Source organism: Drosophila sulfurigaster, chromosome 2L (genome assembly GCF_023558435.1).
Source record: "Drosophila sulfurigaster albostrigata strain 15112-1811.04 chromosome 2L, ASM2355843v2, whole genome shotgun sequence".
In the NCBI taxonomy this organism is placed as follows: Eukaryota; Metazoa; Arthropoda; class Insecta; order Diptera; family Drosophilidae; genus Drosophila; species Drosophila sulfurigaster.
Window position 1 is genome coordinate 6,843,935 of NC_084881.1, and position 25,966 is coordinate 6,869,900.

General features: G+C 34.1%; 3 protein-coding genes across 5 annotated transcripts in view; all 3 read left to right on the plus strand.

Moving 5' to 3' along the window:
• LOC133839706 (carbohydrate sulfotransferase 4) overlaps positions 1–7,180 on the plus strand; it is a 33,919-nt gene extending 26,739 nt beyond the window's left edge. Inside the window, exons 2-4 of the mRNA XM_062271371.1 lie at positions 5,693–5,875; positions 5,937–6,138; positions 6,203–7,180. Coding sequence (XP_062127355.1) covers positions 5,693–5,875; positions 5,937–6,138; positions 6,203–6,334 — 517 coding nt within the window. The 3' untranslated portion in view covers positions 6,335–7,180. The remainder of the gene's footprint in view (positions 1–5,692; positions 5,876–5,936; positions 6,139–6,202) is intronic.
• Positions 7,181–9,167: 1,987 nt separating this feature from the next.
• Positions 9,168–9,849, plus strand: LOC133846468 (C-type lectin 37Da-like). The gene is made up of 2 exons (XM_062281470.1): positions 9,168–9,272; positions 9,336–9,849. The coding sequence occupies exons 1-2, from the start codon at positions 9,185–9,187 to the stop codon at positions 9,791–9,793; spliced, it is 546 nt and encodes a 181-aa protein (XP_062137454.1). The 5' UTR covers positions 9,168–9,184; the 3' UTR covers positions 9,794–9,849.
• Positions 9,850–11,904: 2,055 nt separating this feature from the next.
• The window catches only part of LOC133850036 (short neuropeptide F), a 34,375-nt gene continuing 20,313 nt past the window's right edge, over positions 11,905–25,966 (plus strand). The window contains exons 1-2 of one of the 3 annotated variants that reach the window (XM_062285995.1): positions 11,905–12,079; positions 12,282–12,429. The gene's annotated coding sequence lies outside the window, so the exon portion shown is untranslated. Of the gene's footprint in view, positions 12,430–25,966 lie in introns of all 3 variants that reach the window. The other 2 variants (XM_062285996.1, XM_062285994.1) reach the window with 2 other exon arrangements.

Genomic DNA, 25,966 nt, shown 5'->3' on the forward strand with positions numbered 1-25,966 from the left:
ATGTTTGTGGTTTCTTTATTGTTTGCGTTGCTCCTTGTTGCTCGAGCAGAACCGCACTATGCATATTTTTAGTGGGCGTTACAACAACTGTCGTGGCCTGCTCTCTGATATATGGGCCAAGAGCTGATGACGACTACGACAACCGACAAAGGCGAGGCACAGCTCACATTTATGTACGTGCTTGCAATTGGCGTTCATTAGGCAATTGTTAAATCAATAAATTGTTTGCGTTTTTCCTTTTTATTTTGGGGATTTTTGCTAGATTCGCTTCATATTGGAATTCTTTTTATCGACTTTGGGATTTGGCTCACAATAATATCCAGTTTTTTTATTTCATTATGCGGCAACCTAGTTTTGTTCTTTTAGTTGAAAGTTCTACTTTTTTTAGCCAAATTCAAAATGTTTCAAGATTATTTAAGAATGAAAGCGCAACACAAAGAGTATTCCATAGTCGATATTAATGCAATTAATTACTTGCTGTTTATTTCCACGCTGAATTTATGTTTACATTGCATATGCTTGTTCGCATTTCTTAATACACATTATTTTTGGCACACACAAGCCACTTTCGATGATATTTATGAAAAATGCATATACACACTATTATACTTAAATCTATAATATATGTATATTTGTAATGCGATAATTTCCATCTGTTTTTAATTGTTGTTTATTTGCTGCCTAATGCGCGTAAAATCGAAAACTGCTCACTTACTTTTTAATGTGCTACTTTTAGCACTTGTGGGCTATTAGTCAAAATAGCTCTTCATATGATTTTCATGGCAAAGCCATAAATCATGTGTATTGATCACATACTAAACTCACTACTTGGAAAATATTTAAATAAATTCTAATTTGTTATTTTCTTTTCTTCAAGAGTGTTTCAGTAAATTTGACCAACTTACTATTGAAATGCAAAATAGCACAGTTTAATTCTACGTTTTTAGAAATTTATTGTTTGCGTACAAATCAAAATGATAAACAAATATTCATTTGGTTAAAACGATTATTCGCGTACAATGTCGAATCGTTAATGATTATTTTTCAATCAGTTCGATGAGGAATAGTAACCTCCGTGAATCGTGAATAGCAACACACTTCTATATATGGTAAATTCTCCCCTCTGTTCGATAGATTCTCGGTCTCACCATTCAGCAAACTCAATGGTGACCCCTTGGCCGTCGTTACGGCACCGCATGACTTTGGTTGAAAAGCTCAAATGGCCCGAATGCTGTGTGCACAAGTAAATACGTGTCTGAATCATACAAAGCCAACACAAATTTTTCGTTCGCGCTTTTTTCTCTCTTTTTGTATAATTTGATTTTTATTTTTATTTTTATTTTGTTGCGGCAGTTTGCGGCATTTTGACATAGTTTGCTGAGATCAAAAGACTACAGAAATTTGCTCGAAAAATGGCGCATTCTATTTAAAAGATATTCTAGAAACATAAACTAAAAGCAATCAATAGCAAAATATATTCTGAATGCGTTGATGATATATTCAGAGCGAAGAATAAGCTCATAAAAAGCATTTACTGTTAACCGGCCAGCGGATAATACCCAAAAGCTACAACGCATTTTGTTCACTTTTCTCTATTTTTTGTTTTATTTTTGGGTCAGGTCTAATAAATGCTAATGCCGAACGATTTATCAATCTAATGAGGCATTCTATGCCGTGTGTATGTGTATATGACTAGTATAATGCGAGTGTATTCCACCACAAAACTAGATATTTACATAACTTTTGTGTGCCGGCTAACAAAATGGGAAATAAAAGCAAAAGTGGTTAAGTTTTCTTTTGTGCGGCTCACGTGTTGCTCGAGGCCTTGAACCTCTGAAATGAACCTTTCCTTCCCGCCCTCCCCTTTTCCCGCTCTCACTCGTTAATTCAATCGATAGACACAAACAACGACCATTAGCATAGCTCAGCACAGGTTAACACAGCTGAAATGAAGCTAAACGCAGCTCAGATTTCTATTCTGTTCCATAACTCATCCGAGCGAGTGACACACATAAAATACGCGTGACCCAATGGAACATTTTTGGCTGCTTGGCAGATTCGTATCGCATCGTATGTGACATGACGATGTCATTTTAGGCTGCTGTTCAAATTCATGTTGTATTTTGTAATAATTTGCTGGCTGCTTACACATTCTGCCTTTAGCATTAATGGGGTATATTTAGCTCGCAAAAAAAAAGCTAAATATAGTCATGTGTATGTATCGATTTTATTTGAATGAAATTACTTGTCGATGTTATTAGTTTCATTTGAATATTGCTGCGACAAATAAGTAAGTTCCGCATCGAACTAATAGTAGGAAAATGATGATTATTTGCATGCATTGCAACACTAATTACAGCACATCTTCTAGTCGATGACTTCTCATTATTTGGGCAATCCAATTTGTTAACATAAAGGCAGGCGGGTTGACTTGCTGTCAGGATATTGGCTGTCCTATTTTTTACATGGGTAATTAGCATTAAACTGGATTAGCAGTGAAATTTCATGCGTGCAGCTGTTTCCATGTTTTTGAATCTGCCCTACATTTTTTTTGTAGAGACTTTCATGGGTTTGGCTTCAGCTTGACATAAGCTGATAATGTTGATTAATTGCCCGTGGAACATCTAGTGGAGTGGGAGCTATGGAAAGCGTGTAGTTACTCAGCAGGAAGATGACTGGATTAAACTCTCTCCAAGTTTTTTAATTCCAACTTCAACGTATACTATTTTCACAGAGTGTATAAACGTTACATTGTTCTAGCTACTTTAACAGTTGCGTTGCAAGCCTTTTAATAATGTTTCCCATTTTATTTTGTGTATATATTTGTTGGTAATTGTGGCGCGTGCTGAATTTTTAATTTCATCTTCTGCTTCTGCCTTGGGCCTTTTAAACTCTGTCCACATTTTTTTTCATTTTTCTCCTCTTCTCTTGGTTCGTTCTTTTTTTTTGTTTACCACATTTTAACAAATTATATTTCTCCCCAGTTGCCGCTGAAAATTTTCATTGCTTTTCATTGCCCATTTTTTGTGTACATACATATAATAATATATATACGCTTTCCTCTATTTTTTCCGTACTTGTCCGCACGCGACAATTATGCATATTTATATAAATAAACGAACACACTTGCGCACATAACGAGCCTTTGGCCAACGGAGCGTATGCGTAACATTTTTTATGCTGCAACGCTAGTGGGCTGATTTTTACTTGATATTGCCAGAATCGCGTAAAAAAAACTCCTGAAACTTTATTTTAAATGTTAACACTCGACAGCTTAAATTGCAGAGCCAATATTTGATATTTTCCACCAAATTCCCTGAAGTGTTGACAGTATTAATACTTTGTTGACTCAAACAGTTTACCATTAGTTTATATTGTTATTTTCGGCGACTATTTCAGGGCCGTATTGATAAGTCTATAAATACAATTTATTTAAAACTAATATTTTTTTCAGTGAGTCATGCTCTTCGTTTACTTTTACCAATCGCAACTTCAATTGTATTCAGTTTCAATGTCAAATTTCGCTCGAACATCATTTGATAAAACTTAAACTTGAGAGTCAATTTAATTTAAGTATTATTATTTTGTTTATATAACATACTTTTTGATTCATATATAGCTATATATACCTACAAGTGTCTCTTCGTAGTTTGCATAATTCCAACATGATAATGAAAACAAAATATGTCAAATAAATAACTGACAAAAAGTGAAATTTAACGAAACTTTTGTTTCTTTTATTTTTTGTACCTTATTGTACTTAAAGTTATGTAATGTTTAAGTGTCTCGAACCATCTGTGGAAGTCATGAAGAGCACTTTGGCTTCAGCATAAATTAGAAATGAAATCAAAAAACAATAAAAAGAAATTGGTGTAACACAAAATATATTTTATTGAGTAGCTGTCAAAAAAATACCTGTCGGCACTTTGCTTTTCATTTTAACAATGACTGTCAGTAAGTTGCTTATTATTTATTTATTTGTCGACTATCACACCTATTTAAGTTATTTATTTTTCAGTAAATATTATTAACCAATAAGAGACTTTTTTTATGAGGAAGTTATGAATTTGATTTAATTTTATTATGTTTTCTTGTCTCATGTTCTATTGAACAATTGAACATTTTGCTGATGCTAGAAACCCAACAAAGATCATGTGTAGCGTGTTATACTTTTATTGGTTTTAGTTTGATGCCTATAGCTTAGCCTCAAACGTTGCTTGTATCAATATGCAAATGACTTTTTGCCTCTTTTCTTTGTATTTCAATTTACTATGCGAATTTTTCGCAATTTGCTTTGCGGCTTTTGTGTAACTTTTTTACTTCTTTGTTTTTGCTCTTCGCGTATTTTTTGCAGCTGCTGCCGTCGGCTTCAAGCTTCAGTCTACAGCTTGCCAGTTTTCCTCGCCTACTGTTATGCTACTCTTACTCAAAGTCTCTTGCTGTTACTGTTATTGTTAACTGTTACTGTTATTATTTTTGCACGCCTAGCTGCTCTTCCGAGCTGACATTTAACTTGTCTATTTATCCAAGTACCCAAGCGTTGCAAGACGTTTTTATTTACACTTTAAATTTTAAATACTATGTTTATAACGCTTACAAATTTGCACAGTTTACAAGTATTTTGATGGATATTAAAGGCATTCGTTTAAATTGAATTCATATTCTATTTATTGAAGGACGTTTTATATAATGTTGAAATATTGGTTACTTAAGTCAAAGGTATTCTAAAATCAAATAAATTGACGTAGGATTTGCTTTTCCTATTTAACTTAATTTATTAATTCATTTTGTGTGACTGACTATTTGCTTCGTAAATTTCGAAAATCTGCGTAGGAAACGAGTGAGTATCTGTCGTGAATGTTTGTTTATTGGTTGACAGTTTGTCACTGCCACAAACTCATTAGCATTGTGGCTACTGAGCGGCAGAGATGTGCACAGCATTGCTGAATGTTCAGCTTAGTCTTCTGTGGTTATTGCTGATTTTATGATGCTGATGATGATTATGATTGCATTGCACATGGGTATTGACAATTGTGTAACCATGTGAGTTAACGATGCTCACGATGCGACACAGTGTGGGCAAAATGGTTACAAATGAAAATTTTGGACTGGTTTCGCAGTAGTTAAAACGCCAAATGATGAAGAGCTTTAAACTGCGAGTAGAGTCTTTTCTATTGTTTATTTCTATTAGAACTTGTTCTATAATTCGGGATGTGATGAATAATTCAACATAATTTGAAATATTTCAAAATTATCTTCCTCGACGTAGTCAGGGTCAAATAAAAGTTGTCTAGACACGTTAAACAGTTTATGTATGCATGTGATGATAACAAAGCATTAATAAAACAAATATCATTTTTTTAATTTTAATTTTTATTGATTACCTCATTGGCAACTATTTAAGAACTGTGTTTATAATTAGCACAGTGATTAAAAATGCAATTATCAAATTGCCCTGAAGCATAATTAGCTACTACTAATAAAAAATGCCAATTATGATACACTTATAATAATAGACTGCAAGTGAAGTTTTAATTTGTTTTAATTGAATGCCATTCGACGGTGAGCTCATCCATTGTTATGGCACATCGAACTTCACGCTGAGTGCACAACTATTACGCTAGAGATAATACTCGTTGCTGCCAATATTAATCACGTCCCTAACTCCTCATCTCTCTCTCTCTCGTTACAGTCTATCCAATATGCGGATTGTGTTGTTGGTGCGGGATCCACGTGGCACAATGCAATCACGACGTCATCGTGTCTGGTGCGCAGGCAATGAGGATTGTGAGGATCCGGCCTTAGTCTGTCAGGATCTTGTTGATGACTACAAAACAGCTGAGACGTTGCTCAAGTCATATCCAGGTCGATTCAGGTAAGTTGAACATAGGATTGCATAAAGTTAGAATTTTAATTGAATTCTATAACTCTTCTAGAACTCTGCGATATGAGGATTTGTCACTGAATCCGTATGACGTGACGCAGGACATTTTGCTGTTTTATGGCTTGCCCTTTGACCCCGCTGTTGAAGAGTTTTTGGACACTCACACCAAGGAAAATATAGGTGGCGTTAGCTCCACGTATCGTGATTCCAGATCGGCACCATTTCACTGGAAGCAAGATCTGAAGGCTGAAGAAGTATACTATTCTATAAATATTTTCATGGGCAACTTAAATAACAAAACTCTTGTTCTTACCTTAGATTAAACAAATCCAGGATGTGTGCGTGGAGGCCATGGATCTGTGGGGATATCGTCGCATAAATGACTTCAGCAATTTCACTAACATGCAGCAGAACTTTGATCCAATTGTGCTGCCATCGCCGTTTACGTGAATTCGATGTGGCGACAACTGATAACGATAACTAATTCTTCTACTTGGTACATTTTGTTGTGATATCGTCGTGTTGAGCGAGCAAAAAGATTATAAAGAGAGAGAGAGAGTGAGAGAGGGAGAAAGCATGGAAAAGCATTAACTAACAGAGAAAAGTCGGGTTACAGTTGGCACACTTTTTTGCTAAACACGCAAAACACACTTACTGAGCAATAGTTAATGATATACCACATACGATACGATATACTATACTATATACATATACAATATATGATTACGATAAATGCATAATTTTAGTAATTGGCGAATTTTGTGTAGCGCGTAAAAATCGAATATCACATTTATATTATATTTAGGCATAGCATTTAAGCAACAATAACTGATAAATGAGAACTTAGTCTTTATATAAAGCACGGGCTGGCATTGCAAATTGAATTCCTTACTTGGCTTCTCAATGTAAATTATTTAGATAACAACTTTTTGTAATGTTCTGCTTATGGAATACAAACCACAAATCAAATGCAATTAAAAGCAAAAGAAGAGCATAAAGAAATCCAGTGATTTAGTAATTAAACATAACAAAAACGTATCAACAGAAATTGAAACACATTTAGATAAATTTATTAAACGTAAAAATATACAATAAAAAAAAATATTTCCAAAAGAGAAAAGAAGAAAAGCAATTGTGCAATAAAAACCATATGAAACTAAAAGCATTCTGAAAATGTAGACGCAAATTTGGCATACGAAATGAATTGTATTATGAAACGTGGAAGAGCAATGGGCACTCAACTCCTATGTATAAGTTAGTGTACATTATTTTAATAAAATATTTAATATATACATACGTATAAAACAAATATGAAATTTACGGTTATTTAGTTGTAATTTAATTATAATTAAAGTGTACTATATATTTTTTTGTCCTAATTTTAAATTTACATAAGTTCAATTCGTTTCGAATGAATGAATACAGCCCAGCAATGTGCGTTAAACTACAAAAGTTAAGTAAATTAATAACAAATTATGAAAATGTTTTATTTAATGAACAAATCCCGCAATATTTGCATAATAAATACAACAAAATAAATGAATTAGTATTCAAATAAACATATTAAATAGATCTTACAGATGATATTATACTTTCTACAATGAATTGATCAACTGATCATAAGACTATTTCAATCTTCAGCTCAAAACCTTACAAGCTTGAACAACTTTATTACGTGCGTTTGGTATTTAGGATGGTTCATGCGGCATTTCTTAAGTTATACCCTCGGATATAACCGCATATAAATTTTTGGGCGTAGAAATTTAAACTATGTGAGAGTCTTGTCGTGAGTATAATTATTAATTAATAACTGAGACGATTGCATTGTTTATTATTCATCTCTACATAAGGAAAAACATCAACTTTCTGATTATAAAGTTCATGAAATTGCCAGGGGGCTTTGGGGTTTTACAAATGGTTTACAAACAGTCAAGGACAAGCACTATGAATGAATTAAACGTAACTTTAATTACAGCTTACTATTACTAGCCGTACTTTTGCAATTTGGAATTGAATTAATTTTCAGAACTAATAAGTCCTTCTCTTACTATTATGTTAATCTGATTATTCTCATCTAAAACCGAATTGCCATATTTGGAAGTAAGCAATTGGGGCCAACATTTGATAAAAATCTTATTTATGTAAGGAGAAGTCAGACTAAAGACTAAAGCAAAAACGAATTTGAAAATTGTAAACACTTCAACACATATTGGTGCAAGATGCTAAAAACAGCAAACTTAAAAGTCGAAATAAAATTTTATAAAATTGTATTACATTTTTTGACAGTGCAGTGACATACGATTTATTTATATATTCTGAGAAAACTTCTGCAAGCATTATAACCAATATTATTTTCATTGGAATCATATACATTTTGAATTCTATATAAAGTTGCATCAGGAAATGCAATAATCATGTTCAATTCACATTCTCGTCTACATTTCGACTCAAATGCGGCAAAACGGATGTTTGAAATTAACAGGAAAGCTTTTCTTTTCGATATATCGATAAGTTTGCAAAAGCTTTTTTAAATCGCACTTGCGGAGCTGTCTACTTCACTGCATGCATATTGGCGGCAGTTTATTCAAGATTCAAATGATATTTTGAAATGCAGATGAATATGAAAATGTATTTAACAGGCAGAAGGAGGCATCTACGACCCAATAAAGTATACATACATATGTATGTATACATACATACTTGTATTCTTGATCAGCGTTAACGGCCGAGACGATATAGACATGACCGTCTGTTTGTCCGCCTGTCCATCTGTCCGTATGAACACCTAGATCACAAACATTATAAGAGATGGAGATATAATAAAAAAATTGCGAATAACAAGCATAATTTTGAAGCTAGAGTCGTGATTTTTGGTACATACAATAATATTTACAGATAAAAATTGCAAAAAGGTTATTAAGAAAGCCTTTTGGGAAAAACAGCCTACTTACTACGTGTCCTAGTTGTTTTGGCTGACAATGTTGGATATTTTGTACTGTATTGTATATTTCGAATGTAGGACAAATTTATAATACTTTTCTACCCTATGGGTAGCTGATATAAAATTGTTGTTAATTGAAGATACAAATTTATTCCATTAAACGAATTGAAGCATTTCTTGCAAGTATGCACAAATATGCATTTCCCATTCATTTTAATTCGATTTTTGTGGACACACTTTATTAGCAAGGTCAAAAGACTTTTAGCACTTATGTAAAGTCACGATAGCACCATATAAAACGTTCTCATTCGGTAGTATATAAAGCGCTGCATTTTATAAGACAACTCAGATAAGAGAAAATGCTTTCAATGCAAGTATCCTTCTTATTATTTTTAGGCATATTTGCCACAAGCTTGTCGTTCAAAATAAATACTAACATTGCGGATGGTAAGTTAACAAAGAAGAACGAACGTCAACTAACTGTAAAATTGTAATTTTTTTTGCTCGCAGGATTTAACAATGATTCAAAAATTGACACGGCACCCTTTGTGAAGATAGGAAATGGATTGTATTATATAGAAATCAATTTAATGACGAACTGGTTCGAGGCCAACGAAAGGTGTCATAAACATGACGCTGAGCTAGTAACCTTCGAAACAATGGAAGAATGGGAGTTGATTAACAAGTACTTGTCAGATAACGCCATTGAACGCGTTTACTGGACGTCGGGCAATGACTTAGCAAAGGAAGGGAGGCATGTATGGTTAACTAATGGCGAAGATGTAGGATCATGGTTATGGGGAAGAAATCAACCTGATAACTGGAAGGGTAACGAAAATTGTCATGAACTAGGGTTTCGGAGGACGGAAAATGACCGAAGAGGCCTTAATGATGCAGAATGCGCTAACAAAGACCGATACATTTGCGAAAAAAGACAGTTAAAGACATTTTCAATGGTAATTTATTAATTTTGATATAAAAATTAAAATAATATCTCAAAAGCAAAAATTAATGCTTATAGAAATTTATAAGATGTGCAATAAATCTATCAAAATAACAATATTTGTATTATTATTTCTCTTCACGTAAAGTGAATTCGTTTAAAAACCAAATTAGTACACAATTAACATTCAAAAGAAGAGACTTATAATAAAAACTTATATATCGCATTCATGGAAGGAGTAGTGTCACTTTCATATTTATTGTTAAATGAAATATCGTAATAATAACATATCTACTGAGTCTATATATGTATATACTTAAAATGAATTTTAAGTTAAATAATTTTCGTTTCATTCAAAAAGATTTCGATGAATGCTATAAATATCGATATTAGCCGAGATTATATCGATAAGCTAGCGATATGCTTTTTTTCCAGTGTTGATTAAAATTTGTACATTTACAGCGTTGACTCTTATCGCGAGTTTGAATATTGGCGCCTTTTAAGTTAAAAACATATAATGTATCGCAAATTGTTATATTTCCTTAGAATCATACAAAAATTAAATGAAAAGATTTATAAATGCTGAATTTATTAATTTTTTTATTTATAAACTTAATACAAGTATACAATTTTAGCATACAATTAAAATATGGCTTATGATATTGCACTATGTTATAAGTGCAATGTGTTTATAAACAGTGTAAATAAAATCGGAGAAAATAATCCGGCTATTAGCGATATCAAAGGCAATTGTCACTGTTCAATCCATTTGAAAATATGGCTGAGTATATGTATTGAATCGGGTATTGGACAAATCAATATAAATCTTTCAAACCGAGTTATTAATTGATAACGCCTAACTATAATATATTAAAACTACTAGTAAAGAAATGGCATACTTATTGAGATAAAGGGAAAATTTACTTACATGCATGGAACGATAAGTTGTATTATTGATTCAAAACATAGCGACTTAATGAATTATTTTTTTTATTTATTTTTCAATTATTACTTTTGCTCTAAGTTTTAGGGAAAAACAAAAATAGTTTTTCATTGAAAATTTTAGACAGTAATTGAAGTCATTTGGATAATATATATTGAAAAAGCCGAAGGCCTCTGCAGCCAGCGCTTAGAAATAAAAAGTGTTATTTTTTAGTATATTAAATTATTTTAAATAAATTAATCATTTTTTTAAAATCTCGGCCATTTTACATGACAAAATTCCATGAACTTTGATGGGTAAACATTGCTGCCGATAGGGAGATATAAATAAAAATAAAATGTAAAATTATATTTGAAACCATTTTTCATTGACGTGAATAAACTTCTTCACAATTAACGCTTTTCAGTTTATGCAATTAAATGTCGGTTAATACCGTGTCTGACATGATAAACACAGTGCGTATGCGTGATATTTATTATAGCTTTTGAAAGTATTTACATAAAGATATCATCTTACATTTTAAGTGACGAAAGAAAATGTTTAATGCGAAATGTAAATGCAGCTGCAAAATGAAATTGGATCTGCCGCGTGGGTCACATGTAAATCGCTAGAATGACATATGAACTTTGTGGCTTATCACCCACATTATGCTCACTCATTATACTCGTAAGCAGAAAAAACAAAAAGAAAACGAAGGCTAAAACTGTCCCTTACTTTGGGTACACAGCAAACGTCTAATGTCCAGCAAATAATTTTTCTGATTTCATTATCTTTCAACCCTCCTGTGGTTCTGTGGTGGCTGGCACATCGGAAGGTGCCCAAAAATTAAGCGCCGCCTACTAAATATGTGCGTAGGTGAAGAAGCAGCAGCAACAACAACTGTTAAAATCAAACGCCAGCGAATGGCAGGCAACTAGCACAGCTTTAAATCAACACGACCTCGTCTGGCTGACGTCACTGCAGTCGCTGCAACAACAACTACGAGGGGTCTGCGTGGGCGATGAGAGCTTTCGCTAGCATAGACACAAACCCTTACGGACAGCCAGTTGACTGCCGGTCAACGAGAAGCTTTCATTGAAAGCGCAACAGGAGCCAACCAGTTGAAGTTGAAACTCGAAAGCCGCCTTGCCTTCGGCTGCCATTCGCTATAAAACAAGTCGTCGTCGTTGTCACCATTGCATTCGTTTCGTGCGCGTCGAAAGCAAACCAACCAACCAAGCAGCAAGCAGCCAGCAATCAGCAGCCATCAGCAGTCAAATCGCTCGCCTTTTAACGGTTTAAAAAACGCTTTTCAAATCGAATTCTTGTGTGGTCTCTTCGAACGCACATTTTAGACAAAAATTTCAAATTTGTTTAAGAATAAAAAGAGTAATTAAAATTTTTTGCATTTTCACTCAAGAGTTTAACATTTTCTGTCGATAACGATTTTGCTGTTTGTGCATCGTTTAATTGGAAAAGTTTTTGAAGCACTTTTTACGCGAGTTTTTCCGTGTTTTCAGTCTCATTTAAAGTAGAACAAATACGTAAGAGGATTTTGCGGTGCAATCAAATCTAACAAATACAGTTTCAGTTTCTGTTCCAGTTCCAGTGCTGATAATAAAAATATTTTTTATCAATCGACGAATCGTTCTGTAAACGGTAAACGTGCGTAAATAAACTTTGCATTCAATTTAAACGTCACATTAACTGACAACCACAGCAGTAATTAATACAAACAGGTGAGTTATAAGGACTGTCATTTGGATTGGTTTTTATATACAAAAAAATACAGGTCTTTCTATAGTAATTTGCTGCAGAATTATGAAAGAAAAATTTGTTCTATTTAAAAAACTACTATGATTTAGAGAGTTTTTGAAATTTCTTATAAGGTACTTCATATTTTAACTATCTCAAAAATAACAATATAAATCCTTGTTAAATACATGACATTATATAAATTCAGTTAAAGAAAGGTTAGCTTGATAGACGCCAACAAATATATTCACTAATATCATTTGATAATTTCAATGAATTTCAATAAATTTAACTGATTTTTTTCGTATATTTAATACAATCAAAAAACGTATCTTATTCTAACATTATAAATGTTAAAGAACGCATTTCTTTTTGGGATCGTAAACGCCTCAAGTAATGCGTATTTCAAATTGAATTAATAATACAGTAATAGCAAATGCAAAGTAATCACAAAACAAGTGATAAAGTTCTACAATACCTTTTGCCAATTTTATTTTTTTGAAATGTCAGCCGAGAGCCCACATCAAATGTACATCAACGACTTTAAGGCTGTAGGCTCATAAAACATCAATAATTGTCAATCAATTTATTTTGGCTTGCGTGTCCTCGTAGGACAACCCTTCAATCTGGGGGACTTGCGCTCATGTTTACTCTTCAAATATTTAGCTAACATACTGTTGAGCTACTTTAAAAACAGCAATTCCTTATGCATGACAGTCCTTTTAACGGATTTGAAAGCAGCAAAGGAAATAAGTAAATGCTCACATACTTAACATGCTTAACGTTCTTTTTCTGCTGCGAAACTTTAAGCATTAAAGCCAATTAGTTGTTCAACAATAACTTTTTCGTGGAAAAACTAAGAAAGTTTTCACTACGTCTGATTTAATGATATTGGTTCGCTTACATTGAATTTTTTGGATAGTATGAAATAATGCAAAATATTTATAATCCGATTGCACCCACGTAATGCACATTAAGAGCTCTGAATTTGTTAAGGCCGATTAATAGAAATAACAACAGAAGAGTTTCTCAATAATTTCATATAATCCTTAAAAAACAATCCGATTAAAGGAGCTTTTCAACAGAGATGTGTTCAAAAAGTAAGCTCAAACAAATACTTATAAATAACGTTTTTTAATCTCTTAGTTGTGTTTTTATTTGCTAACTAGACAAAAGATTAGTATAGATAGTTTTGTTAAAATAGTACAAAAAGATTACTGCGTAAATTTGTTGTTCTCAGTATAACCATGTATTTAATTCAAGGACCATTTTGAATGAAAACTCAAATACTTAGAAAGTATATATTAGAAAAACGATTCCACCGCACTGATCCTTCCATGTCGATCAATTCATTTTCATAATTATTTTTTAACATTAAGATTCTTATGAATTTCTTCATTGATCATGATTAATATTTGGTACATTTATAAAAACCTTAATTTTTAATATCAACAAACTATAATAGAAAATGAATTAAATATATAAAATCCGCAATTGATCCAAGTCAATTTAAAAAATGATTTTTTTTATTATAAAAATAAAATTACTTAAGATTTTATAAGATTACTCAAAATTAAACTATATTGACGAAGAAAATGATGAAAAATAAATAAAGAATCATCATTCTGTGATTTTTTAATAACAACTTATAATGATTGCGGTCTCTGATTTAAATAACTACAATTTATGTCAAGGAGGCACTCAAATCAAGATTGGTGTCACTTGATAATAACAAATTATTACAATGTGGGCGTCTCTTCATCTGTCAGATTTTCCTGTTTCTTTTCTTCTTGGTAGTTGGTCTCTAATATAAAGCGGAAACAGCTGCCAGATAAAATAACAAGGCAGGGGCCAAGTAATTTACAGAATATGTTGCTCGACACGCCTGCAGACACACGCAAACACACGCTCACTAGCTGATTACTACTTATCAATGGCAGCAGGTTGTCATTCTGTTTGTGTGGGCGTGCAGAAATGAAAAATTTGCATATGATAAGCCATAAGATAGGCTCAAGTTACGCAAAATAATAGTCACAAAAAACATGCAAATGTAGCGGAGGTAAACAAAAGTAGACAATTTTTTTTATTGCCTACTTTTCAGCAACAATATTAAATTCCCATATGTAGAAGTTTCTGCTTTAAATCATTGTTTATCTGAATATTTATTGTCATTTAAGATAAGGCCGTGACAATTGCGAAAGTCGAGCCTTTTTTAATTGCCCGCTTTAATCAAGTTATATCAACAAAAGCAACTGGCAGCAAGTATACATAACATATGCACATATTGGCAGCATGCGAAACCAACTTGTAAACAATTCAATTAAATGCATATTTAACGGACGTGTCGAACATAATTCAATTCTCCAACTGAGAACACAATGCATTTTACACCGCTCTTTTCCTTGTACAAATAATGTCAGAGTGTGGTCAAGCAGAGTCGATTTAAAATATGCCAAAATGAGAATATATTGGTGATGTTGGAAAATAAATGTTCAATTTATATTGATTCTAATTGATCAAAAGTTAGAAGTGTAATTAGAGAGAATAATTCATTGCACAGTTTATTAGAAAATGTAATAGTTACAAGTAGGGAAGGAAGGAAATTACAAGTACAGACAAATTTGGCATTTTCTACATTAACAGCTTAACTTTACGAAAAATAAAACCATGTAGGGAACGTAATACACAATTTTTGAAGTCCGAGTATTTTAGTTTCGATTATACAATATTACAAACAATTGGGTAGAATACACTGACCAAAGTCGGAAAGAAACTCCCTTAGTTCTATAATCATTCCTTCACAAGCAGTATCCAACCACAAGTCCTTTCAATGTCGTCGTATTGGCAGACGAGTACTTGTGGTTGAAGGGCATTCATCATTTCATATGCAAAATGGATTGTGAGTGTTTTCCAATGTTTTTGTGGCAACTTTTCTGTTAGTAACTTTTTTAGCTGTTAGCAGTCTGTAAATAATTAAAAATGCTGCACTCGTTGCCTTCGCTTGATCGGCCTTAAAATACCCGACTATTTATAGCTGGGTCAAAAGTGCATTTGACGTCAATGCCACAAAATGAGGAAGAAACATCAAATTTGTATTCTTTTGCATTCTATCTACCATTTTTTACGATGGACTTAAAGTTTATTTGTCTAGCTAATTATTGTCCAGTTATCCTGTCATTTATCACACGCTACGCTTGTTGCTCCGACATCCGGCCAAATATTTCCGGGCTTAGAATTTTACACAAATAATTTATGCACTGTGACCAGCAAACAATGAAGTAACATAAATTACATGAAACATAACACGGTGTAGAGTAAGCTTACAATTCAATTATTTTAACATAAACTTGACCGAAAGTTGTGTCAAATTTGCATGTGGTTAAATTATTTTTGGGTTGAATACGAAATCCTTTAAAACCAATCTTTGTTTCCATTGTAAATTAATAAGCTGTAAAAAAATCACACCAGGTACACTTAATTACAATAGTATTAATTCAAACCTTATTAATCAAGTTTAAACCTTTTAATTATAAATATTTAATGACTTTGAATTAATTTGCCTATCGAGAAATTTAAAATAGTTAAATGCTTCTCTGAGCCACAACATGCGTATACGTAATGTATGTTATATTGATTTGGCTTGGCAATCAATGTAAGAAGTGGACCAAATACAATCAATATGAGGAGCGATTTACAAACGGCCAGACAATATGTGTAAGCAAAATATCGTGGCGTCAAGAAGCCGACGGCAAATGTTTTTCCTTGGCTTCCGGCGAATGTCAATGCCACAAATTTGGGACACTCACTCACCCCCCTCCATAAAACAAACACACACATATAGGCACCCGAAGTGGCACAACAAAAGGCAGTAGACACAATAATAAAAGCGTAGACACAATTGGAGGCGGCTCACCAGCCATGCCCCAACGCCGAATGTTATGGCAACATTTGAACCCTGAAATGGAGGCCAATTGGCAACACCACCTGGCGGTCAGATAATTTATCTTGCCAAAAAAAGCCTAATTAGCCTGCCTCTTGCAATTTTCCAGCAAATTAAACTGACAGAAAAAGGACAACCGAAAGCATGAGCATCTTAAAAAGGAAGACAAGTAAATGCGGAAAAAGAAAACAATACAATAAGGATATTCACGGAGGATAGTTTTCGTTTATGCTTGTGTGTAGTTTTAATTAAAAGATGCCCAGTCTTGCATAAACTCAGTGACAAGTCTAATTGGCAATACAAATAAAAATGCAGCATAACAATGTCGAATCTATAGAAGAAAATATAAGGGGAACCTTACTCACAGCAAATCCCATTGACAATGCAAAAGCTGTAGACAACATAATATCATTTTTTGAAATAAACTCAAACATTAAAATATGCACAGTCGACAGATAGGACAAACAATCAACAGGTGACAGTTTGCCTTGAATTGCTACCTGTCTGCGATGTGGGTTGAAATACGACCATACATATATACACACATACTATAGAAATATATGTATGCATACTACTTGCATAAGCAGGTAAGCAAGTAAATATGCCAAGGTGTGGCGGCTTGTTTGCCCTGGTGACAGGCTGAAAAGGAGCCCAGAATCCAGTGCCCAGAAGCCAGAAGGAGTCGTCCTCGACATTCTCGTCGTCGTCGTCGTTCGTCTCTGAAACGGCTGCCACTGACGTCTCAACATAAATTGTATGCGTAAGGAGCACGTGTTGATTCCTACGACGACAGGCAATGGGACTTAGAGAGGTACACACATGAGCTGTTGGTCCATTAATTAAAGTGAATTATTAAAATTGATAGAATGTGCATACAATATGTTATGCGTAGAGCTTTTGCTATGCAAATGTTTTTGCAAAATTTAATTAAACCTATTAGATTGGATTATGTGATGTTGTATTTGATAAATGGGCACAAAGTCTTTGTTTTGCCAGCACACACTATTCATGTAATCATAATGGAATTAGTGAGGCATCCGAAAGACAGGCTTTTCTATGTTTACACCTAGACCTCCCCAGCTTACTGTAGTTTACACAAATTTTGAGTAACAATTTGCCTAATCATTAAAGTGTTGTCAGCTATTCCGAGAGTTGAGCTCCAATGGGTAGAAGGGTATTATAACTTTGTGCCAACAGGAAATGTATGTAACAGGAAGGAGGCATCTCCGATCATAAATTCTTGTTCAGCGTTAACAGTCTACACAATATAGCCATATCTCTATCTACCTGTCTGCCTGTCGATTTGTCCGTATGAACATCTTGATCTCAGACTATAAGAGATAGAGCTAAGATGTTTTTTTTTTTGACAGCATTTGTGATGTTTGCACACAGATGAAGTTTATTTTAAATTTTTGCAACCACTACTTCCATCCTCCGAATTGACAAAAATCGAATAACAAGTGTAATTTTTAAAAAATTGTAAAAGTTATTTAAGAAATACTTCGGTATGACATTGTGTATGACAATACTTCTGTAATACAATCGGGTCTAAGTTGTTTTCACTGAGACTCCGGTATATTTTGACATCTATGGTATATTTTGCGTGTAGTACTTAATCGATATACCAAAAATATATATTTCTGCGGTATATTATTTGGTATATTTCAAGAATAGTACTACACTCTGTTGCTTATACACTCAAAATGGGTAAAGGGTATCTCAGAGTCGAGCACACTCAACTGTAGCTTTCTTACTAATTTTTTTGTCACAGCTAAAATGCACTAACGATTTAATTACACAAGGCAAATTATGATAATTCTTTCGAGAAAATGCACATAAAAAACTGAAGCACATTAATCTGGGAAAAGTACTCACTCATTCGCACTTCAGACATTGCTCAGATTTCAGTCTCAAGCTAATCTACTTCGTCAGTGTCCAGCATGAATGAAAGAGCTGAAGAAATGAACTCAACTCAACTTAACTATTTATTAACTGCACAATACAACGCAAATTGGCTTAGTCCGCCTTAGCCACGCCCCTGCGAGCTGTCCCTTTTGGCAAACAATTGCTGGAAATTAACCACTTTGGCCATGCTGGGATACCGACTATATAATTTCCTTCTCCACGCTTTCTTCCACTCGATTTCTTTGTTGGATTTTGCTTTTTTTATTCTTGCTAAACAAAAATGCGGTCAACAGACATTCCAAAAGCGTGTGCTGTCGAAAGTTGTCATTATGGCAATGAAAAAAGTTGCCGTCAAGTGGATTTGATTTCGTGATTGGCAATTGACGACAGCATATTCAGCCACTTCAATCCCTGTCCTAGACTGCTCACATACTATAAATCCTTCGCAGCTGCTCACGTCGTCGTGTATAATATCCAACTAATTGCTTAACTATTTAATTACAGCTACGTGATCCAGACACATGTCCAGCGTGCTCATCAAATCAGTTTGTTAAGCCAACTACAAGTGACACTCAAGTCTGTCTGCCCTGTTCAGACTGTCCACTTCAGTCTGTCTGTATGCCTGATGAATAGTTCTCACTTCCCAATCTCATTCACATTCCTATTCCCATTCCCTTTCTCGTTTCATAATATGCGTGACGATTTGGTTTTATCGCGCCCATTTCAAACAACATCACAATACGCGATGAGCTCCACAAACCCAAGAGCATAATGACCTTTTGTAAAACGCAGACGTTAACGTCGCGTATACGCAATGTCCCAACCGAGGTTTCCCATTGCGTATACGTAGCGTGTACATTGCTGTAATTGATGTGGCCGCCCATTGCGTTGATGTTTATGAGCTAACCAAATGCAAATTTATTACCATGGATTTGCTGTTTAGTTGGGTAACTTTTTGAGTCTCCTGCAAATAAATTTTAAAGGATTGTCACACCCACAAAAGAATTATTTTGTAAATTTGTTAAACGCTTGAACAAGTTTGAAAATATACTCTTCATAGAATGAGTAGTTCTCTTAGATGAGAACCAAATAATATATATAATGAAATGCGAATTAATTTTCACATTTATTAATCACAATCATTTCGCTGACCTTTGAGTCGTCATGCTATTTAATAATTAAATGCTGGGAATTAATTAGATTTGATTGCAGCCAAGTTCAAATGCCAAATGCGATGGTAATTTCAAATCCAATTTCAATAATTGAAATGAACAAAGGCACAAAGCCAGCAAATTAATTTGACAATTCTTTTGCTTAACTCAACTAATGAGCTAAATCAATTTATGGGATCTTGGCTAATTTTAGTTTACGATTTATTTAGAGCATTTCGCTTGCTCATAACTTTGCGTACACAAAGTGTTGATGAGACGGCCAATTAATTAGCTAATTAAATTTCCGTTTTTTTTTTTGGCGGCTTAAAAACTTTGTTTGACACCCTTTCCTCGGTCTGGCATTTACCTGCTGCCAATTACATTTGCCGAGCACCATTGTCCTGTCTGGCTTGTCGCAGCTCAGCGCAGGGTAAGCATAAGCACAAGCCAAAGCACAACGAGCCGCGCAGCCCTTGGGAGCCAAACAACATTCGACTTCCTAGCACTTGCGCCGACTAATTAAGCCAGAGAACGCTTCAAAAATTCAAATGTTTCGCACGTCTCATAAATTCACAGGCCATTCGCAACTTTAAGACGTCACTTTTGTAGTGTAGTGTTGAGTGGGCATTAAATAATTATGTGCTTAGCTGGCTCATTAGTAGAACGTAGAGAAAAGAAATGAAAAAAATGGCAGCTGAAACAATGGCCCAAGGCACAAAAACACTCGCCACGTTGGAGCTTAGTACTCTTTGAATGGGTAAATGAAATACTACAAATTCTTAGGAAGACTTCAAATAAAGTAAATTTTAATATTATCGACTCTATTCAACATTATTAGAAACAAAAGTGCTTGACTGTTGACTATCTCTCAGCTCTCTTTCATGCAACTTAAACAAACTGTATTCAAATTGCAGTCAAAGCAACTGCAGAGCAGCTGCAATTATGCATGCTTGCAACACTTTCTACAAGTGAAACTTAATTATGTGACTGTGCTTGGCATCTGCACTTGGTCAGTCTACAGTTCAGTAGAGAACTGCTGAGGTGATTCGAGATTCAAACAAGTGTAAGCCGATACTCAAAACACACACAGAGTTATGCACTGAGGTTTACCACACGCAAAATCACAAGTTGCAGCCAGGCCACAATTGAGTAGCGCTTCAGTGGCTACTTTGGATGAGCCTCAGGGATTTCCAGTTGGCACCCAACAGTTGGCTGTGGATGCAGCCAGGCGCACTCGTAAATCAATCAGGCGTATTGGTATTTTTTAATATAAAACATTGAACACACACGGATCACACGGACATACGCAACACGGAGGCAGCAACAGTGGCAGTAGCTCAACTGGACCTGCCAGCTCCAACAGTTGACTTCTAGCCTCATCCCACGTCCAGTCCAGTCCAGTTCAGTCCAGTCAAGCGGGTTTTTGAGGTCACGGTAAAAATGGCTCCGTTATCCATATGCAATAACACACACCTCACACACACACACCTTTGGTCTTTATCCTGCTTGGAGCCTGCCTGAACAGGTGAGGTATAGTCACAACTTGGAATGTAATTGATGGAGTTTTGTAGCTGGGTCACCGATGACCAAACATCATCATCATTCATCATACTAGGGCGAGAGTGTCGAGGTCAAGTATCAAGCAAAAAAAAAAACAATAAAAAATCAGGCATAAATCTTGCATTGGCTTTAACTCAACTTTCAAAATAAAAACGCATATTTATCGTATATGGAAAATAAATACCAATCGAATTGTCAGTATTGTTACAAATTATTATTTAAATTGGTTTATTTAAAAAAATGCTTTCATCGAAAAAATACCTTGAACATTGTTATTATTCATTTTTATTATTTTTGTTCGTGCTTCCTTCAAGCAGTTGACATTTTATTTTTTTTGCAATGCAAATTAAAATCGTGTAAATTCCATTATTGAACGTTATTGTCAAAACAAATAGCAATGCATATGGTGATTTGATTGCCTGCAACATGTGTAGATATATGTACATATGTATGTACATATGTACATATCTATGTATGTATATATGTGCATAACATTTTCCATGGCAGACTATTGGCAAAAGCGCAAATGTGAAAGGATAATCGAATGTGTGCTTAACCCAAGGATTTTTAGTTGCAGACAAGTGTTGACATTGTTACTGATAGTTGGATAAAATACCCAACGATTTGCGTATTTCTTCATTTAAGCTGAATACGTATTCATAACACTAAGAGTGTGGTATTAAGATGATGGTGTTATTTTTAATACATTCTACTTTCAAATTAACAAATTGTTCGATTTTAACAAGTGAGAAAGGAACAGTTCAAAAGTACTCGACTGTAAGATACCCGCTAGTCATTTTTAACAAGAACATAACAATGCGGTATTACTTTTAAAATATACCAAATTAATATACTTAAAAATATACCGAAGTATATTTTTATACAGTATATAAAACTGTAATTTACTAAAATATACCAAAGGTCATATTTGGTATATCGATATCATTAAAAATATACCATGAAGTACAAAATATACCAAATTGTCAATATACCCTTTCGACCACCCTTTTTTATACCCTTCTAACCTACGGGTATCTGGTCTAAAAATAGAACAACTAAGAAAATTCTAGTAATAATTATGTATACAAAATAATAACAGCAGTTACAATGATTTTTCGTGACATTTACCACATTAGAAACTGTTATGAGGTCATTTGTGGTGCGATTCACGTGACGATCTCCGAGCTTGAATCACGACCAGGCCAAAATACACGACAATTAATTGATAAGCTGCGGGCTTAGATAGGAAAAAGCATGGACAATAAATTTTGTAACAATCGATTAAACAACACCAAAAAAATAATATATATAGATATACATCTCTATCTAATCCAAAATGAATTATCTGAGTGCAATGACTGGATAGTAAATGGAGAGATAAAGTCCTCTTATTACGTGTTTCATCATGAGTCTCACACAAACACTGCTCATTAGAAATCCTTATGATAGCTGCTACCCATTATATGCGTATATAGGATTGTTTTATGTGCGTATATATTTTTAGATTAGATATTAATAAGCAGCATGTAGCGCAGATAGCATTGGTAGTAATTGTAGTAGTAATCGTAGTAGTATTTCTTATCACAACAGTGACGTTGATTTTAGATTAATTATTTCAAAACATTAGCTCACACACAGCGCAGAGCTAATAGACTAACTCAATTAGCGAACTTACGAAACTTATCATGCGCATGCGAGTGTGTTTAGGTGTGCGTGGGGAAACTTAAAATTCATTTAGTGCTCAATCGGTTGCAAAAAGTGTTGCAGCCATCTAGGCGCAAGATGCCGCAGGACATCTTGAAGGGCGAAATGCTAAACGAATTGTGCTGTCTCGGCTAACATAAAATTAATTAGACGCTTTTAATGCTCTACCATTATTTCTTAAAGGGGTAAATGGTAATTTTGTATGTTTCTTAAGGCGTTTTTCTACTTGAGTTTTAAATTAAGCAAAAGTAAATATTTGCCTCGGTTTCCTTTTGTGGTCGATTGAGGGGCTCATTAGGTTTTGAATTAAACGACGCCCTAGAGAGATTCAATGAAGCGTTAAAGTTCCGCCCTTGCGGCAATTAAAAACGATGGCAATTATTTCAAGTAAATGTTTAAAACCTACACTTAACATATAGCAAAGCATCAAATATTTTTCTTCTGCGGTTCATTTTAATTTTTCTCTTAGAAACTAGCATTCAATTAAATTTATGAAGAAAAGCACAAAAGCTGCGCATTGGCCACTTACAATAACATTGATTAGAATTTTCAATTTTAATTCAATCAAAGCATGAAAATGTGCTCAATGATTTTAGGCCATCTAATTACACATAATTCCTCTGTTTATTTTCTTTTATGCCAAGTCGCCTTCGATAAGTACGCTGTACATTTTGCATTTGGCACAGTTTTTATTTAAATATATTTTTCAGCTGACAGCCAGCCTGCAAACAAGCATACATACTCGTATACACAGAAAAAAAAGAATAAAAGGCAAAGCAAAAACATAAATCAAGCGTGGATGGCGTTCCTCTCGCTCTCCTGGACAGCTTTGTTTAGACAGACGCGCGTCTCAAAATGTTACATAAATCAAAGAGCGACCCTCGAAAGAATTTATGCAGCATTTGGTGAGCACTTAACGAGGATTTAGACGGTAGCCACAGAGAAAGAGAGAGAGAGAGCGCAAGAGCTGTTGAGATGGAACGCCCACAGTAATAATATTATGGCCTGGCATATTAATTGTGCCGTCATCTAAATTGCATTAATTTCTATAGGATTTGTAATTATGCGCACCACGCGGCGTATGAGCAATCCTCAGCGTTAAGATGCCAATAGCCGTCGTTACGCTTATCAGTGAGGGGTTAACAGCATACATACACATATATAATGTTGTTTCCCCACATGATTGAAAGCAAACAAACGAGGCAGATAAAGACAAGACTGCGATAACTGGCTTGTGAGTTCCTAAAAGCAAAGGCAGCATTTATTTACACAGTGAATATACGAAGTTTAACCAATCTCTTTTCATGCTAACCACTTTGAATGCTCGCGTTGTGTTTTTGGATCCACAGCTGTTGACGGAGCAGGTGTATTCAATCAGGTCATGGCAGTTGGCTTTAAAGTTTCGTCAGAGTGTTCAGCTTAAACATACAAAGCAAGTTGAAGCGTTCAGTTTGCGTACCGGGCAAAAAATTCATTTACATATTAGACAGTTCAACTGCGCTTTTAGTGGACGCAAAAAACCAAACAGAAAAATATAACTGCAATAATATAGAATTTTAGGAAGCTAGCACTTAGTGCCAGTTTCAAATTATGTCAACACATACAGTCAAAACATATATGGAAATTAAAGAAACTTTTTGAAATTAATTCTTTATTTTTTATACCTGGTACCCATATGATAAAGGGGTAATATAACGTTGTGCCTCCATGAAATGTATGTAACACCCAGAAAGAGGCATCTCTGGGACAAAAATTCCAGTTTATAAGAAATACTTTTATGTGGGCAAAAAGGCATACATTCTAGGGATCTTAGTTAGTCAGGCTGACAATCTGGTATATTTTGAATGCAATAATATATATATATATATATATACCAAATATACTAAACATAGTATTTTTGTGGTATATTATTTTGACATAATTTAAACGGTTTAGCTTTCATAAAAATGTAATAGCGCACTCAACTGTAGCTTGTTTATGATGATGATACTCACTACACTAATCTATAAGTAACTATCAAATAAAAATAGGTAAATGACATTTTTAACACATGAATATATTACCGCACCTATACATGTATATATAGAAAACAACTTTTGAATTCTTTTGATAAAACTCAACTAATTAGCACACTTCAACATCCGTCTCGAAATTAAATTTCTTACCTCTACGCTGCAGTAGTTCAGCGATGTGAAGTGCTCTGGTATGAATAAGTTTAAGGACTATTCAAACAGAGTCATTGCAAGTCACATAAAAGGACGCAAAGTGGCCATCAAAAAAATTGACAACACATAAATAAAGCGAACAAAAAACACGAGAGCAATCCCACAGCGATATGGGCAGGGGTAGAGGAAACATGAGTGTAAAGTGCTATTAAAATAATGTTGAGCGAAAACATATTTTGTGCATTTTAGCTATTACATTTACAACGCCATTGAGAGCCAATGAGCAACAGTGCGTATGCGCAATTATTTTATTTATTTATTTTTTTGTGAATAGCCATGTTACGAGTACAGTGTAAACCTTTTATTTATTTACATTTACATCGTATTAAATGTCATTTTAAATTTATGTTATTTTAGCTGCAATCTATTCTGAAATAAATACGCACGACACAATGTGGGCGAAATGCGAGAGAAAAATATTGCTGCTAACAGCATTATTTGTGAATGCAATTGAGAGTAATGTTTGCATTCTTCGATATTCGACATATGATATCCCATGGGGAACTCTGTGGCTAATAAACTGAAATGTCAGCATTTTAAATTGTTGAATGTCAATGATATGCCAATGTGGATTTTAATAATGTGCTCTTTAACCTGCCACGATAATTACTCTAAGAAAGGCACTTTGACCTATGGGAATTCCCCGAACTGGGGCAGACTACTTAAGTGAATATCTTTCCACAATTGCCCCGAGTTTAAGTGCCGTTTAGTGACCTGTGAGTAATCGACTCAATAATAAAAAATGCATATAGTCGAAGAACCTTTACTGGAAGTAAGGAAAGCGGCGACCGTCAATCAATAGCATAAATTACCCTGAAAATGTTCAACTTAATGTCGCAGACATGAAATAATAATTGCGATAAGTAATATTATAAACCCTCCGGGCTTTTCAACAAAGTACAAAACAAATGCCAAATCATTTACCAAGTCAAGTTTATTGATTTACAACAAACAATTGATCAAAAAACAAATGCTGTCGAAAAAATTATAGCAATTTTCGACAACTTTTCATTTAACGTACTTTCCCTTTTTCATT

Excerpts from the sequence above, each read along its gene's own strand:
- LOC133846468 (XM_062281470.1), top strand. The coding sequence starts at position 9,185 with ATGCTTTCAATGCAAGTATCCTTCTTATTATTTTTAGGCATATTTGCC. Across the intron at positions 9,273-9,335 it reads AAATACTAACATTGCGGATG|GATTTAACAATGATTCAAAA; the intron begins GTAAGTTAACAA and ends TTTTGCTCGCAG.